The sequence below is a fragment of the Tiliqua scincoides genome, chromosome 1 (assembly GCF_035046505.1).
Source record: "Tiliqua scincoides isolate rTilSci1 chromosome 1, rTilSci1.hap2, whole genome shotgun sequence".
Classification (NCBI taxonomy): domain Eukaryota; kingdom Metazoa; phylum Chordata; class Lepidosauria; order Squamata; family Scincidae; genus Tiliqua; species Tiliqua scincoides.
Window position 1 is genome coordinate 260,451,374 of NC_089821.1, and position 17,174 is coordinate 260,468,547.

Here is a 17,174-nt window from a genome sequence, read left to right on the forward strand (position 1 = left end):
TATTTGCTTACATTCTGTGTTGGGAAAGTATTTTGGGCAAAACCCTGACCTGACTGAAGTCATTGGGCGTTTTTGCTGCATTTTAAATAGGAATTTTTTTCCCCACTCACTTCTGTTTATTAACTTTCATTACACAGTCCAATACTGCTTCAGAATGTTTAAGTTCAGGTCTTTAGTTCTGCTTCCTTTCTTTTCCACTCTGTTTCACTGTGACAAAGCTATGTACTTAAAAGTAAGATGTTAAAATGAAATTAATAATACAGGGAACAAATCCTTTTGTTTAAATAAGGCAGAAAAGTTAAAGCATCTCAACAAGAAGAAAGTCTTTGATTCTGTTATATCAATGTGGTATATAAAAATCTTATCACACTTTTCTGAATTAGTTGTTCATGCTGTTATTATAACTTGATATTTTAACCAACCAACTTGGTTTATAAAATTCTTTACTTTGAAAAAGAAAATCCACACAGAATGGGAAAGGTTTGTGGGTCCACAATGCTGAATCAGAACACTTAGGCAAGCCAAAGTGATGAACTCATTTATGTTCCCTCGAGGAATTGAACAAGAGACGGGAAGTCATTGACTCATAAGTAAGATCATTCAGTGTGCTATTGTAAACAACATGTATTGTGCCAGCAAATATTTCCATAGCCCTTTGCCTTCTGGAAAAACCAAAGCAAATAATTTGTTGCTATTATAACTAACAAAGCCCTCACAATTATTTTGATAAATCTTATGCTTTATATGAGTTAATTTATATTTGTGTCTCAGCTGAATGTTAAGTTGCAGGAAAACTGAAACGCATCATCCAGTTTATCATCCTGATTATTCACTGTCATGTTTACAGAAAATCTTTCCCCACAAACCTCAGTTTTGCACCACAAAGAAGCCAAAAATACTGGTGATCACGTGTCAGTTAAAAAAAGTTACTGTTTCATAGACGTAATTGCCCTTAAGTTGCATCTGAAACGTTATAAGGTAGATATGACAGCCCAATCCTATGCATATCTATTCAGAAATGGTCCAGCTGAGATCAGTGGGACTTAAGCTCAGGAATGCATGTATAGGATTGCAACCTAAGTTGCTGTTACAGCCACTTGAGAAGTTAGCATTAGGCTGTACGAGATTGTCAAAATGGATGTGTTGACGGAAAGATTGAGGGATGCCGAGATGGAGAGAATACAGAGATTGTGGAACCCATTATATGAATGGTTAGATAAACAATTATGAAATATTGATTGAAGAGATGATAATTATAGAAATAAGATAGTATTGGCTGCAGTTCTGTGATTCCCTAGTGTTTTTCCCTCTGTATTACCCTGAATATATGTATCTGTGATTTTCCCTGTACCCATGCCTTAAATCAAATAAAATATTAAAAAAAAGAAGAAGAAGTTAGCATTAGGCTCACAGCCCAATCCTATCCAGCACTGGTACAGAGGGGCTGCATGACCCACACTGTATCCAGCATGGGGATTGAGCAGGCTGGAAGTCTCCTTGGGGTAAAGGAACATTGGAACCCAGCCTGCTTAACGGGACTACTCGAATCTGTGCCAGTGAAATTGTTGGCACAAGTCCAAGAAGCCCCATGTAGGGCTTCCCAGCCTGGGAGGGGGAATAGGGAATAGGATGTAGCATAGGCCAGCGCCACCAATCCCGCCCCCTCCTGGGCCTGAAAACCACCCTGTCTCTGCCATTTCCCTGCCATGTTCTACCGCACCTCACCCCCATTCCGGCTTCCCCTTGTCCCTGTGCTGGAGAATACCTGCTCTGTCAAGCATTGCTCCAGGATTCAGCATTGGCAGGATAGCATAGGCCTTCTTGCTGGTGCTGCTTACTCATGGGATGCCACAAACATGCTTTATGGCATGTTTGCAGCACCCTATTCTGTTGCAGCTGCTGCTGCTCCAGCGTAGCCAATTATTAGGATTGGCCATCAGGTTCCAAACTGCTTTTTAAGTGTGGTGCAGCAATGGAATTTTGTCTTACTGTATTTTAACCCACGTGACCAGAATCATTCCTGTGATTAAGTTGCTTTTCTTCAGTAGTTGCTGTGGTGCTTGTTTCTGTGACTTAGAACACAATCCCAACCTCACGTTGGGCCAGCTCAACTTGCTTGAGGGAGGAGTGCTTGAGGGAGGACTCCTCTTGCTTGAGGGAGGAGTGTTGCAAAAGTGCCATAAGGCATGTTTGTGCCTCTAGGAGATTTGACTGGGCTGATGTGAGGACATGTGCCGCCCTGCAGAGGCTGGATCCAGCCTCAGCACTGGCCCGAGCAGGAAAGGTTGTGCTGGCCTGTGGAAGTCAGCTCGGGGGTTGGGGAGGGTGTTTGAGGGGTGTTTTGGGGTGAGTGAGGGCAGGCAAATGGGCTGAAGTGCTGGCGCATCCTGGGAGGGATGTGGGACTGTCCTCTGGCACTGAGGTCAGATCCTAACTGCCTCTTGAGCATCCTGCCATTGCATGGGACTTGGACTGTCACTGACAGATTGTAGCCAGTTATTTGAAAGAAAGATTTGGGAAAGCCCAATTTTCATGTGGGCTGTCATTTCAGATGTAACACCTCAGCAGCTGAGAGCCTGAGGGCCGGATAAAAAGCTTTTGGGGGCCGCATCCGGCCCCCTGGGTTAGAATAAACAAGAATAATGTGTGATCATCACATTTGACTGTCTATCCATTATTAGTTAAAAGAGTTTACAGTACTGTTTTGAATATGTAATGCCCTAGTATCTCTTCGGAAACTTTAATCCCCTGGGAAACAATTGTTCAAGTTTTGCTATTTTGATTGACATCAAGCACTTATACGATAACTGTGTGTAGTTCATATACAGTCTATAAATAGCATACAAAAACAAATATGTTTAGATATATGTTTTTCTGTTTAATAGTCCTGGAAAAAAGGTTACTTTGAAGCCCAAATTAGGTGTATATTTGTGAATACAGTACAACCAAACCAAACATTCTGGTTTTTTTGAACTTATTGCATTAACATATGCAGGAACATCTTGTGTGCATACATTGAAGGAGAAGGCACAATTATATTACATATTTTCTGAACAAATCTTTCTTCTACAGCATAAATATGGCAGAATTGCTAGAGGAAGAAGGAACAATAAACTGGAAAGAAAGATGTATAGCCCTGGAGTCTCAGCTGATGAAGTTTCGCCTTCAAGCAAGTAAAATCAGAGAGCTGTTAGCAGAGAAGGTGAGTTTTAAATTGTCTAAGAAAATATTTATTAGCCCTGATATCTGCAGGGCTTCCATTCTTAACCCCCTAGTCTGTGGATACTGGGAATCCATGGATACCGGGGACACCTTTTTTGAAAGCTAGAGAAAGTGAAGAGGAAGGTTAAAAATAACTTCCTTTACCTTAGTGCTGTGCAACCGCTGTATTTTCAGGGTTGCAGACAGCCTCTTCCATGTTGCTTTAAGGCTCCTCATTTGTCCCAGAATGCATCACAGTGCATTCTCTTCTTGGTTGTGATGCATTCTGGGGGCAACATTGAGAGAAAGGAGGACACTCAGAGTAACGCGGAAGATGCAACAGGTAGCTTGGAAGGCTGTCTGTAGCCCTGAAAGCACAGCTGTTGTGCTGCACTAAAGTAAAAGAAACTACTTTAAACTCTCCTCTTCACTTTCTCTACTTTTTTAAAAGATGCCCCGGTACCCTCTGGATCCATGGATCATTGAAACAGCGGACACCTGATCCGCAGGTACCAGGCCTATCTGTATACAAGGACATCTGCAAGAGGGATCTGAAGGCCTTAGGAGTGGACCTCAACAGGTGGGTATCCCTTGCCTCTGAGCAGCCTGCTTGGAGGCAGGCTGTGCAGCATGGCCTCTCCCAGTTTGAAGAGGCACTTGCCCAACAGACTGAGGCAAAGAGGCAAAGAAGGAAGGCCCATAGCCAGGGAGACAGACCAGGGACAGACTGCACTTCCTCCCAGTGTGGAAGGGATTGTTACTCCCGAATTGGACTTTTCAGCCACACTAGACGCTGTTCCAGAACCACCATTCAGAGCGCGATACCATAGTCTTTCGAGACTGAAGGTTGCCAACTAAGATGTGTAATTAGTTTAATTGTAGATCCTGTTTATTTTAATGGACTAATGCAGTGGTTCTCAAACTTGCAGGGAGTTTGAGCCTGCTGTAAGTTCTTGTGGGGGAAGGGGGAGGCAACAACATGATCACCAGATTCGCAGGGGCTTACCTGGATTCACCACAGCCTGCAGCAGCCTTCCGGGGTGTGGGGAGACTCGCGTCAGTCTCTGCAGGGCTCCCTAATATGTGGAGAGAGTCAAAATAATGATCATAACCCACTTCTGGTTTCGCGATTGCAAACCGGAAGTGGGTTGCGATCATTATCTGCACTGTCTCCGCATTTTGGGAAGCCCTGCGGAGGCTAGTGTGGGGCTCCCCGCACCCCCAGAAGGCTGCTGCAGGCTGTGGTGAGTCCAGGCAAGCCCCTGCACCCCTCGACAGCAACTCGATTCCGGCGATTGCGTTGCCGCCTCCCTCCTCCCCTTAAGGCCAGAGGCCAGACAAAAGCCAGGGCTCTCTGGTTGGAGTGTCGCAACTACTACTAGGCTACTGGCCTAATGTGTTACCTGATTAATTTGGCCACAGTGATTTCTTGAATTGTTACCTTCATTCATTCATATGTTCTAAGGCAATGTTTCTCAACCAGTGGTCTAGGTACCACCAGTGGTACTTGAGGTGGTGTTCTGGTGGTACTTGCAGGACCCCTGGACCCCTGCCATGTGACAGTGAGACCAGCAATGCAGCAGAGGTGGGAGGCTTGGCTTGGAGCTCCGAAGCATGCTTTTCTGCACTTGAAAAGCCCTCCTGTCCACCCTGAGCCTCTTATTTGTCTCATAGAATCTGACCTTCCAACCCAGAAGTAACTGGCAATGATGTAATCGCCAGATACTTCCAGTGGTACTTTGACTACATGGACCATGTGAAGTGCATCGAAGGACAAACACTGATAAACACTGTTCAAAGGAAAATATACATATTTTTAAAGAAGTTCTATTACTCTGTAAAAGATGCTGGTTTGTGGCCTGCTGCTACAACCCATCAGAGGAGATCTGTGTGCACAAACAGTCTTTTGTATGCATTTCACTTGCTGGATTAGGAATTGTTGAACTAAATTTGGTGCAAATTCACATCAGAACGAACACTGAATAAAGATTTGGATAATGTTGTAGGTGGAATGTTTAGTCAGTGGTTGTCAAACTTTTAGGAAGATTTACTTCCTAAGTAAGTCTTTGCAGGGAAGGGGCAAGGGCAGCGACACAGTCCACAGGATTGCATTGCTACAGGGGACGAGTGGGGTGTTTATACTTATGTTCACTAACGTAGGGCTGCTACCAGCTCCAGGAGGTGCTGGGAGCCCTGTGCAGCCCTCCCTGGGGCTTGGAACATTGATCAAAAGTGCTCGCAAAGCACTTTCTCATTGTGTCACAAAGAGGAAGTCTTTGGGTGCATTTATGTCTCAATGTTCCAAGCCTTGGGGAGCCCTGCAGAGGGCTGTGTGGGGCTCCCCGGACTTCCTGGAGCCTGCAGCATCCCTACATTAGTAAACATAAGTACAAGCGCCCCCCTGACCCCCCTTAGTGACACAATCCTGAACATTGCTGTTGTTGTCCTCTCCCCTTCCCATGCCCCTTAAAGGGACGGGGGAACCTTTTCATAAACTGGTGAGTCACGACCACCAGTTTGAGAACCACTGGTTTAGGTGATAAGCTTGCCCTTTCTCCTCAGCTTCATTCTTACCTTAAAAGAAATCCTCAGAGGGCCCACCCAACTTTGTGTTTCTTATCCAGTTTGCATTTGCATTTTCTGGATCTAGTGTTTACATAATTTTAGTTTGTTTTGTAAAAAGCAGTTAATAAATTAACAATAAAATAATTTATTATACCATGTGCAAATTTTTTTTAATGAAGATCAGTAGCACAAGAATGTATCCTGAAAGATACGCAATTATTGACTGATCATCTGAAAGGAACTTTTATTTCTCACAGTTTTATCCTCTCTTCCTGCTTAAGTTATTCTGACCAGTTTTTGTTGTTCTAAGCAATAGCATTTCATAGTAAACGTGTTGCTTTTGAAGCTAAGAGGAGTTTGGAATAGTTTAGTAATTCATGAATTATGATTTGTATAGTACTTCCTGCTTAACACATAGATTTTCATACAGCCATTTGGATTGTGGGGGTGGTCTGTTGCTGTTTCAGCCAGCCAGGGTTAAAGGGAAAAGTTGGTGCTGTAACAACACAAAATCAGGGAAGTGCTGATTAATCATTAAGCTCCTGCAAGACCTGAAATAATGTTTGAAATAAGGTCTCCTTATAAGGAGGATGGAGAGGGTTCATAAGTTCACATGTTGTACTAATGCCCTTTCCCATTCTTCATACAGACAGAAGAAATTTAAAAAAAAAAGTGTTTTGGAAAATGCATCCAATTCTTTTGGCTGAGACCATAAAACTAAATTTGATTCCCCCCCCCCCCCAGTTTACACAATGCCGCCGTCCCATGAAGGCGTGTGTGGCATGCTATGACAGAGAGGGAGGTAAATCAGGAGGTCTCTTCAAAGTACTTTTGTTCCCTTACCTCCAGGAAGGACTCTTGATGGCCTATGAGCCTTCTCAGACCCACACCAACTTTATAGCTGATGTAGGTCTAAGGAGAGTAAAGAGGCAACATGAGCTGAATTTGGGAGGATAGGATCTGACATCTGCCAGTATCTGTCACCTCCTGCCCTTCATCTCCCTGCCCAAGGCATCCATTTCTCACCATCTTACCAGTTACGGTGCAGCTCCCAGAGCTGCAACTGCTTGCAGTTTATGACCATAGCAAATGCATTTGTTTGCAAACTACCATAAAGCAGATTGCACTGCCAGAATATGAGTTCTTATGGGCACCGCAGATAGCTGCAGATAGCCCATAAGATTGGGTTGTTCAACTAAATCCTATTTCCTTGGGAGTCAACCCCATTGACTTTAATAGGACTTCTGAGTAGACATGCATAGGATTGGGCTCTAATGAATCTACTCCCAGACCTATTCATTGGGAGAAATAGATCAACTGTGGTATTGCTTTTAGAACACTGACTGAAGGCAAAATTATTACTGAGAATGTTTAATCATTGTTCTTAATTCAAGGCAGGTGAATGTGAGAAGTGATTGGTTTAGCTTTCCTCAAAAACAACCAGAAAAGAATAAAAAAATATATAGATAAGATAGACAGATAGATATAAATCTCTTTCTCTCTCTTTCTGCCTCCTAGTCCCACTTTATCTGCCTGATGGGCATTGGAAGCAGATGTTATTTGAAAATAACCACAGGAAACCTTGTTCAATTACTGATGTTTACTAGTAAGAGCATAATGACACAACCTTTAAATGCAGATATTAAGAAATAAAGATTGTTGTTTGACATTGTTAACAAATGACCCAAAGTGACTTTAAGTCTCCCTGGATTATTGGGGATGAGTATGGAGAAATAGTTGGTGACAGGTGGAAGGTGTGTCTATAATCTGAGAGGTTGTTCCAGAGTCCCCCTTTGGAGGGAATGCAAGGGTGCTCTCTCCCTTGACAGATTCAGTTTTGAGTTTCTTTCTGAATTTCACTTGCATGAGTGTTTAATACCATGACTATTTCAGCATTTATGTGAGATAATACAGAACGTGGGCTCAGACAAGGGAATAGAGACTAGTGAAAACTGTGTCTTTTTTGTTCCATTGTGCCGAGTCATAGTGAGTATTATAAAAATTTAGATGCAAAGAAAGAGGTTTTGTTGGAGATCTCAGCAGCTGCAGATTTTACTGCAAGTGGGAGGGGTCTTAGAAAGAATTTAAGGAATGATGTAGAAAGTGGTCATACTATAACACACTCAGGCTGTCCAGTGGAATTTATTTTATTACTGTTGAGTTTTCTGAACTAGTAAAGTAATTAAAAATAATCAAAAACACGCTCTTTAAGGAAATGTTAAGAGTATTTTTATGGACACAAGATTGCAGTTGGCACTTAACAATGGAAAATACTTTGCCTTTTCCACAACTTTTACAATTGCCTTTTCTACAGTTATGGTTTTTCCTTTGCATAATACACAATGTACCAAAATGATAGTGTTTCTGTCCTTCAGAGATGGGGCATAGATAGTCTTGGTGGAATCAAGTCTAGCAAGTATAGGCAGGTAATCAAGTGCTAAGGAGAAAGATATTGGAGAAAATACCATGGAGAAAATATTTGCATTGCAGGGATGTCTGAGAATCCAGGAAACAGTTAATGATGCAGGGAGAGTGTAGGAATTCTGATGGATCAGACCAAGGTTCCATTTTAGTCCAACATCTTGTTGCCAGGATTGGGTTTCCTGCAAGTATCTGACTGGCCTCAAGAAAGATCAGCACTTCCCTGCTGGGCTGGTCACTGATCGATGATAAGCCTATAAATATGTCTCACCCCCTTTTAAATGCCTTCTAGGTCAGTAGCTACTATTACATCTTGTGGCAATGAATTCCATAACTTGGTTACTTCTGATGTGAAGAAATACTTGGTTGTGTTGGCCCTGAATCTACTGTCTGACAGTCTTATTGAATGACCCATAAAGGTCTGATGCAATGGTAGAGAAGTTGCTCTCTCTCTATCTGCTTGTTCCAGAACGTTGCATACATTCTTGAATCTTTACATATCGTTCTTTAGTCAACTTTTCTTTCTGAACAAAAGGCCCCACCCCTTTAGCCTTTTCTCATAGTGGAGGTACTTCAACCCTTTGATAATTTTGATTGCTATTTTCTGCAACTTTTTCAGTTCGACCATTTTAATGACTAGAGGCAATCAAAACATTACGCAGTGCTCCAAATGTGACCACATCATGGATGCATATAAAGATATTTATTTATCCAGCCTGCTTCTCTTCCTCTGAAGAGTCTCCCAAGGTGGTCTACGGCATTTGAAAAAGTACAGTACAGGTTGAGCCTATTTATCAGTGGATTTTATATCCATGGATTTGGCTCAACATGGGTTCCCTGGACCCACGCTGAACCACATTTGGCCCAACCTGAAGCCTCCAAAGGCAACCAGAGCTGTGCTCTGGTCACCTCCACTGACTCTCCTGTAGGCCTCAGAAAGGCCTCTGAAGGTCCTTGAAGGGCACTTCTGGTTTTTGGCTAAAACCAGAAGTGCCCTTCTAGGAGCTCTGGAAGCCATTCTGAGACTCTGAAAGTACATGCGCGGCCTCTGCGGGCCTCAGAAGAGCCTGTGGAAGCAACCTGAGCACAGCTGCCATTTCAGGTGGGCTCTGAAAACTACGAATTTTGTTATCCATAGTTTTTGGTATCTGCCGGGGATAGGAGAATGGAATCCCTGCAGGTAAAGAGGCTCCACCTGTAATAGAATTCTCCAGCCAATGCTCCTTTCCATAGGAGCCAGTGTTACAAGCTCCTTCTGGTCTGGGCACAGCTTCTTCTTTCTTCCCCTGAGGTCATGCAGTTCTTGAGCCGTTCTTGGGAAGGTAGGTGAGCATGATATTTGCATTTTTAATTGCCACCACACAGTAACATTTCATACCCCATACACCAAAAATCTACTGTACTACGGTACAGTATCTTTTTCTTGGATAATCACAATTCATATCCTTTCATCATACATGTGCAGCTGTGGCTTTTTTTGGTCTCAGTTTGCACCCCTTTATACAACATTGAACATGCTGTATGTGAAGCTGCCTTTTGAAAAGTGTTAAAATATCAGTTAATACAAAATACAGCACCTAGTGTGAACCAGGGCTCTTGATCATGTTTTACCAATCTTGTAGCCTCTTCACTTGCTCCCAGTGCATTTTTGGTCCAATTGCTGATTTTAATCTTATAAACAGACCTATTTCCATACGAGTCTACTCCAAGGGTGGCACAACCTGGAACACCTTATGCTGGCATCTACTGGCATCTGGGCATCTACACTAAATTAAAAAAACCCTTACTATGCTCCTTGCACACTGCTGTAAAACCTGGTAGTGTGGACCTTCCAGTTTCATTTACAATCTCTTGAAAACTCTTATAAATGAAACCAAAAGTTCTACTCTTCCAGTTTTCACCGCAGCATTCAAGGAATGTGGTAAGGAGGGAAATGATGTGCTTTATGCTTGAGTGAGATTGGTGCTAGGCAGATTGGTGCAGCTAGAATCAGTGACAAGTTGAAGGGAGATGGCAGAAGACTTGGGTTAAAAGGCACCCTGAGTCCACCACCCCCTTGCAATGTGCTACTGATGCAACAAGCTTCAGGTGACCACATGGATGGGCTGGCACTGGTCAACTCCTGCACTGCAACCACTGTAGGGGACCGTGCTCTGTGTCTGATCCCCAGTAAACATGAGATGAATATACAAGAGCAGACCAGGAAGTAGCACCTGAGTTCTGGAACATTTTGTCCCTGGAAATCAAGTTGAATCTTTCCTCCTTCCCCTGGCTAAGGAAAGATGCTGTTTTTGCAACAATTTCTGCTTTCAGATTTGATGCATGCTTGATTTTTGGTGCTGTTCAGCTGCTTGATTTTTATTGTAAAGTTTTTGTTCTGATTGATTTTTAAAATGTTGTTTTATTATACTTTTATTGTGGTTATTAGCTGGCCTGAAGACCCAATTTCTAGGACAGAAGGGCAGAGTATACCAGCACAATCCTGAGATGGAATTAGGCTGGCACAAGTCTCTTGCGCCAGCCTAGGAGGGTCACAAACGTGCCATAAGGCACATTTGTGCCTCCTCGTGAGTTGGCAAGGCCGGCGTGTGGAGGTGCACCGCCTACAGAGGCTAACGCAAGCCTCTGCGCCAACAGAGGCACAGAGGCTTGCATCGGCTGGGCTTGGCCGACCCAAGACTCTGGGGTGGGCGGGGGGGAGGCGTGAGAGAGGTGTTCTGGGGAAGGGCAGGAGGTGGGCGGCCACGAGGGCGGGCGGGTGAGGAGCAGGAGGCGGAATTGGAACCCGGCAGTTATTCTGGATCCCAACCCCCATTCCCGGGGAGCTTGGAGCAGTTTCAAGCTGTTCCGCTCTACTCAGACTTGTGCCACCTCAGGAGGTGGCGCAAGTCCGAGAAGACCCATAGGGGCCAGGGTGGCTTACCCGGAAGTAAGGGGAAAAGTTTCCCCTTACCTCTGGCTGAGTTACTTCAGGCTCCTGTCCTGTGCTGGATACAGCACAAGCCTCTTGGCTTGCCTGTTCCAGTGCAGGATAGGATTGCGTCCTACATCTTTATATCTATAAAATAAAAATTGGTGATCAAGTATAGTACTCAAATTTATAGCTATAGCATTACACAGACAGATCATCTTCCTTTGGGGATCTTATTATTATCTGGGGCACTAGAGAAGAGATGAGGCCAATGAGAATCTACAGATTTGCTCTGGTTCACTGGAAATCGCCCTTAGAAGCCCTTAGATCATAGCTAGAGATTAACATTGTTTTCACATGTGATGCTTAAATCAGCTTTGTTTCAAATCTGAACAGAAATGTAAGAACTACATTAGCTGGTAAGTGTATTCAGGTTTGAATTTTTTTGTTGTTGAATTTCTTCCCACATTAGCAATATTTTATATTTTAACTGTTTAATTATTTTAGAACTTCTTGGTTGGCTAATTATTAAGTTGTCTCAAGATCAGGAGAAAGTGGGAAACAAATTTTTATTTAAAAAAACTGTGTGGCACAAAAAGCAAATCTTAAGGGTTGTATGAAAATGTCCTGAAAAAGGCAACAATTTTCAATCTTTTTCATCTCATGGTACACTGACAAGGCAGTAAAAAGGTCAAGGCATGCCATCAGCTTTTTGGCAATTGACAAGGCACACTGCACTGACAGCAGGGGCTTGCATCCCCCAATGGCCCTACTAACAAATGATCCTCCCCAAACTCCCAAGCAGTGTACACAGTGGTTGAAAATGGGCACAGTGGTTGAAAATGGTTGGTCTAAGGGAATGAAAGTCCAAATGCCATGGTACACAGGGTATCTGATTGAATCACCAGATATTTTAACTTGAGAACAGCCAAGGTTGAATTTGAATCTGAATTTGAGCAGAGTGGCTCTGTCTATGTTGCTCCCTCTTGTTTATTATTGTTTATTACTGTATTTGTATTCCACCCTTCCTCCAAGATGCTCAGAATGGCTTACATAACTCCTTCCCCATTTTATACTGGTAACAACGCTATGAGATGGGCTATCTGGAGTTCAGGATAAGCAGTGAGGAGATGGCCAAACTTGTGGTTGACAATACATTTTTTCAGGTGGTAAAGTCCAGAAGAGATTGTGAAGAGCTCCAAAAGGATCTCTCTAAACTGGGGGAATGGGCAGCAAAATGGCAGGTGTGTCTCAATGAAAATTAGTGTAAAGTAATGCCCATTTGGGCAAGAAATCAACATTTCTTGTGTATGTGATTGCAGCATGTAGTGCAAGCAGTGTTGGCACTGCTACATTGGTGTGGGGGAATTTGTACTGGTTTGGGCTGAAAGACCATTAAGAAGCTTTTACATCCTACAGACTACTTTTTGCCCCAAGCATTTTTGAGGGAACTATAAGATACTTTACTGTGTGATCTTGGAAGACAATTCTATGTTTTTTAAATACAGTTGTATCTATGCAATTGAATTCTTCAGAGAGTTTGTTGGTCTATCTTAGTCAAAAACACCTATAAAATATTTTAAATTAAAAATAAAAAGGCAGGTCTCCATCCTCAAGGAACTTACAGTCTCTAAATAGATTTGGGTGGCATAATATAAAAGCTTCCTCAGCTTCCCCCTGCTGCAGCTGACAAGAATTCTCCATACTTCCCCCTCTCCTGATTGTTTCATCTAGCATTCAGGTGATCCTTATTTCACTGGGGACAGTTTGCAGGTTTGAGGGCGCTTCATTTGTTGATAAGTGTGATTAGAAGATCCATTTTTGAATGTTTAGAAGGGTGTAGTTAGCTACTTCTGAGGTTTTAGCATCTGGCAGTGGCAGTTGTTTACTAGAAGTTGAATATAAAAACAGGAAATGGTGAGGGCTTTATTTGGCATTTGTATTAATAAAAACATTTGAATTAACAAAAAAAACACGTGTGCACACACACACTCCTGAACAGACAAGAAAAAAATGACTGGTGAAGAGAGTACAGACAAAATTATATGCTTAGCTATAGGAAAGTCTTGTGACTAAGTTTGATTAAAAATGCTCAATAATTAGTTAAAGTGTTGGTGCAGTTGAAGTTCAGACTCCTTTTGGCAATCTATTTTGTATCATTTTTGTTCATATACTTAAATACCTCTGAGTCTACTTCTGGTCTTCAATTTAATTGCTGTGACATCAAGTGTTTGCATGCACAACAACTGAAAAGGGCATCCTGTCCCTGGCAGGTGGGTCATAACTGTCCGACTTGCTATATATCTGAATTTTCAGAAAGTGTTGGACATGGTCCCTTCTGAGAAAACTCCACAGTCAGGGAATTAGAGGGCAGGTCCTCTCCTGGATTAGGAACTGGTTGAGGACCAGGAAACAGAGAGTGGGTATTAATGGGCAATTTTCAGAGTGAAGAGAGGTGAAAAGCAGTGTGCGCCAAGGATCTGTCCTGGGACCAGTGCTTTTCAACCTGTTCATAAATGACCTGGAGACAGGGTTAAGCAGCGAGGTAGCCAAGTTTGCAGACAACACTAAACTTTTCCAAGTGGTAAAGACCAGAAGCGATTGTGAGGAGCTTCAGAAGGATCTCTCCAAGCTGGGAGAATGGGCGCAAAATGGCTGATGCGTTTCAGTGTAAGTAAGTGTAATGTAATGTACATTGGGACAAAGAATCAAAACTTCACGTATAATGCAGTGGTTCTCACACATTTAGCACCAGGACCCACTTTTTAGAATGAGAATCTGTCAGGACCCACCAGAAGTGGTGTCATGACTGGAAGTGACATCATCAAGCAGGAACATTTTAAACAATCCTAGGCTGCAATCCTACCCAGGAGTAAGTTCCATTTACTATCGTATACACAATAGCCTGTAAAAAGTACAGGTCTCTAACATTTCCCTAAATGCAGTCACATACAATGCTTGTTCCTCTTGTAAATTGCAACCAGATGGGATTAGAACCATAGTGGGGGTAGGTTTAAAGCATTCCTAAGTCTCTGCACTGTAGGACTTATTGGTTGGGAAGGGTGATCTGAATCTGTTCACTAAGAAAACGTAAGCCTACCAGGGCTAATGATGCTTATATAAGTGTAATTTGGCCCAGAAAAACAGCAAAAACTACATGAGGTTTAAAATTTGGGGACAGAGACAGTCGGGTAGAGAGAACTGTGAATATGTAGCTGGAGGTGGTTAAAACAGAGGCAGTCTTTTAGTGCCTCTGCTCTTGAGGAATTTTGGTGCCAGATTAGTAGTTATACTGCCAGCTGCATTTATCTGTATGATTCTGCTATGCTCCGCTAGTATATATTTGTAAATAAACAAATATTACAGAGACATAGCATTATTAAACCAATCAAAATGACACAAGGTCACAAGAGAGCTTTTCTTTGGGTCTAATAAAAGTTATTGCTGGACTGTGTTCTTGGGATTTTTTTCTGTAAGACACCATCAGTCTCCAGTGCTCACCCTTATCCCACCAAAATGAATTCCTGCAGCATAGCCTCTAGATTTCTCACCGCTCAGTATGTTGGAAGTGCCAAATTTGTCTTTGTTTAGATTCTTACAGTGACAGATGTTATATTGAATATAATTCCTTTCTTTCCACTAGGATATCAGATATGGTTTTTTTTTCCACTGATGCAAAATAAAGGAAGAAATTGAACACATTGCAGGGTGGCAGAGCTATTTTTGGAACTATGGAGCCCTACAGAACTTTTGTTGATATAGCTAATGATTAGAGAAGAAATAATACTTTACTTTCAGAACTGCTAAGTTTAAATCCAGCTGTTAGAAAGCATTCTTTTAAAGTAAACTTGATCTGAAAATCATTGCAATTGAATAAACATAGAGCCCTAGTGTCCTGTATGTAGAATCAAGTTTGAAGGGAAGTGTTTTTTTTAAACAATATTGGCAGAGAGAACAAATATGGTCTTGTGAAATACAGTGGGGTGTCTGAATATTTTCTGCTGAATTTGAATACGTTGTATTTGGTGTACAGTGGTAATTAATACAGTTCAGCATAGCACATGAAGTATGTCCACAGGATTTACAGTCTTTTTACTAGGGTAATTAGCTAAAAGACAGGAAGACATAACTGTACTAATGTTGTTGGTTTACAGCTGCTCCATGCCACTGTACAGTTGGCATTGGTGCAGATCCCAGGTTGAGATTTACATGGAGCAGGTGTATATGTAGACTGACAACCACTGGCATCGCTAGGGGGTGCGGGGGGGTGACGTGCCCTGGGGGGAGGACGCGCTAACTTCGTGGCTTTCGGAGCTACTCTATCGTACCATACACCATTGGGTGCAGAATGTCCAGCAGAGTGCAGTGCAAAAAACAGAATTGAAACAACTCCTTTCCTTCAAATGTTATGGCCAAAAAACCAGAAAGCAAAAATGCATAGAGCCCTATGGAAAGTGAAAGTGAGCTGTCCCTGCCTCCCTCCCAGCTGTGTGTGTTGAGCCCCAAACAAAGCCACGTGGCCGTGTTTACTCGCAAGTAGGTGAACTTGCCTTAGTCCAGGCAAGGACTGAGAGGACCCAGGGCAGGCTGAGAGGACTCCAAGGGCGTCAGAATGGTCCTGATCCAGTGAATGCAGCCCCCAAAAACACAAAAGGGAGAAGGAGGTCTCTCCCTCCCAGCCCTATGGAAAGCGAAGCAGCCTCACAGTTGCGTTTACTCACGAATAGGCAGATGAGCCTTGACTGGTGGTCAGGCGAGGCAAAGGGGAATGTGAGGACACCAGAATGGTTCCGATTCGATGGAACTGAAGCTCAACATATGTTCCAGAAGGAAGCCTCTTCCTCTCCCCCCCCCCCCCCACTATAAAGGACAAAAAAAGAGGCTTGAATGGTAAGGGGAAAGTTTTCTATTTTGCACTTGCAAAGCCAGGAGAGTCTTTATTCTGATGTGCCTGAAATAGAAGAACTTTAAACTGGGCACTGGGAGAGCTGGAAATCTCACTGATTCTTTTTGGGGGGTTGTTATTGCAGGCGGACTACAGAGTAAACTCCATTGACCACTATGGGACTTACTTCTGAGTAGACATGCATAGTATTGGGCTCACAGGCTGCAATCCTACCCACACTTTCCTGAGAGTAAGCCCCATTGACCACTATGGGACATACTTCAGAGTAGATTCACTTGGTGGAACAGGACTGGCTCCCCCTTATTTAATTATTTCTTTTAATTTAATTATTTATAATTATTTATTTTAATTTGCTTGATGATGTCACTTCTGGCCATGACATCACTCCCAATGGGTCCTGGACAGACTATTATTCTAAAAAGTGGGTCCCAGCGCTAAAAGTTTGAGAACTGCTGCAATAAGGTGTTAGTAAGTTGACACTGGGGGTGTGTGTGAGACTCTACAAGTTTTCAAAATCACTAAAATCAGAATTTGGAGGAATAACACCATCATGTTATATATCAATCAATGTGTAATTTCTGCAGAATGCAATGAAACAAACCACATTGAAATATCTGTGTTCTAACAAAAGGTACAGCCAAAAAACCAATGGGGGCGGGGCGATGGCCCATCACCACACCCATCACCTGGGGCATTGCCCCGCCCACTGCATGGGGTGATGCGCAGGCCTCCCTCACCACGTGACATGAATCCTAGTGACGCCACTGCTGACAACAGCAGTTGTTGGAGAATATTTGTGCCAATATCACAGTTAAAAAAAGTGTATGATATATTGACCAACCCAACCCAACATAGGAGGTCTTCTGAAGATAATTTCAGTTAATCCTCCTGTTGGAATCTGAGCAAGTGAATGGGAAAACATTAAGATCGGTGGCCCAACCCTATGAATGTTTAATCAGAAGTAATTTCTGCATTGTTTAGCAGTGTTCACTCCCATGTAAGTAAGTGTTCATCAGATTGCAGTATGGACGTCTTTCTCATCATTGGCTAAGTTTTTGTGATTAATTGTGAAAACTAGCTCTATTCTATTAGCAAATGTGGCTCACTTATGAAGACTTGGTGTGGGTGTGGTCAGACTGAGCTGGAGAGAGTCACTGCAAATGATGCTAA

At 42.8% G+C, this 17,174-nt stretch overlaps 1 protein-coding gene across 1 annotated transcript in view; it reads left to right on the forward strand.

The window, feature by feature from the left end:
* The first annotated feature begins 3,079 nt into the window (after nt 1-3,079).
* The window catches only part of PLEKHH2 (pleckstrin homology, MyTH4 and FERM domain containing H2), an 87,416-nt gene continuing 73,321 nt past the window's right edge, over nt 3,080-17,174 (forward strand). Inside the window, exon 1 of the mRNA XM_066611793.1 lies at nt 3,080-3,202. Within this exon, the coding sequence (XP_066467890.1) occupies nt 3,080-3,202 (123 nt within the window). The remainder of the gene's footprint in view (nt 3,203-17,174) is intronic.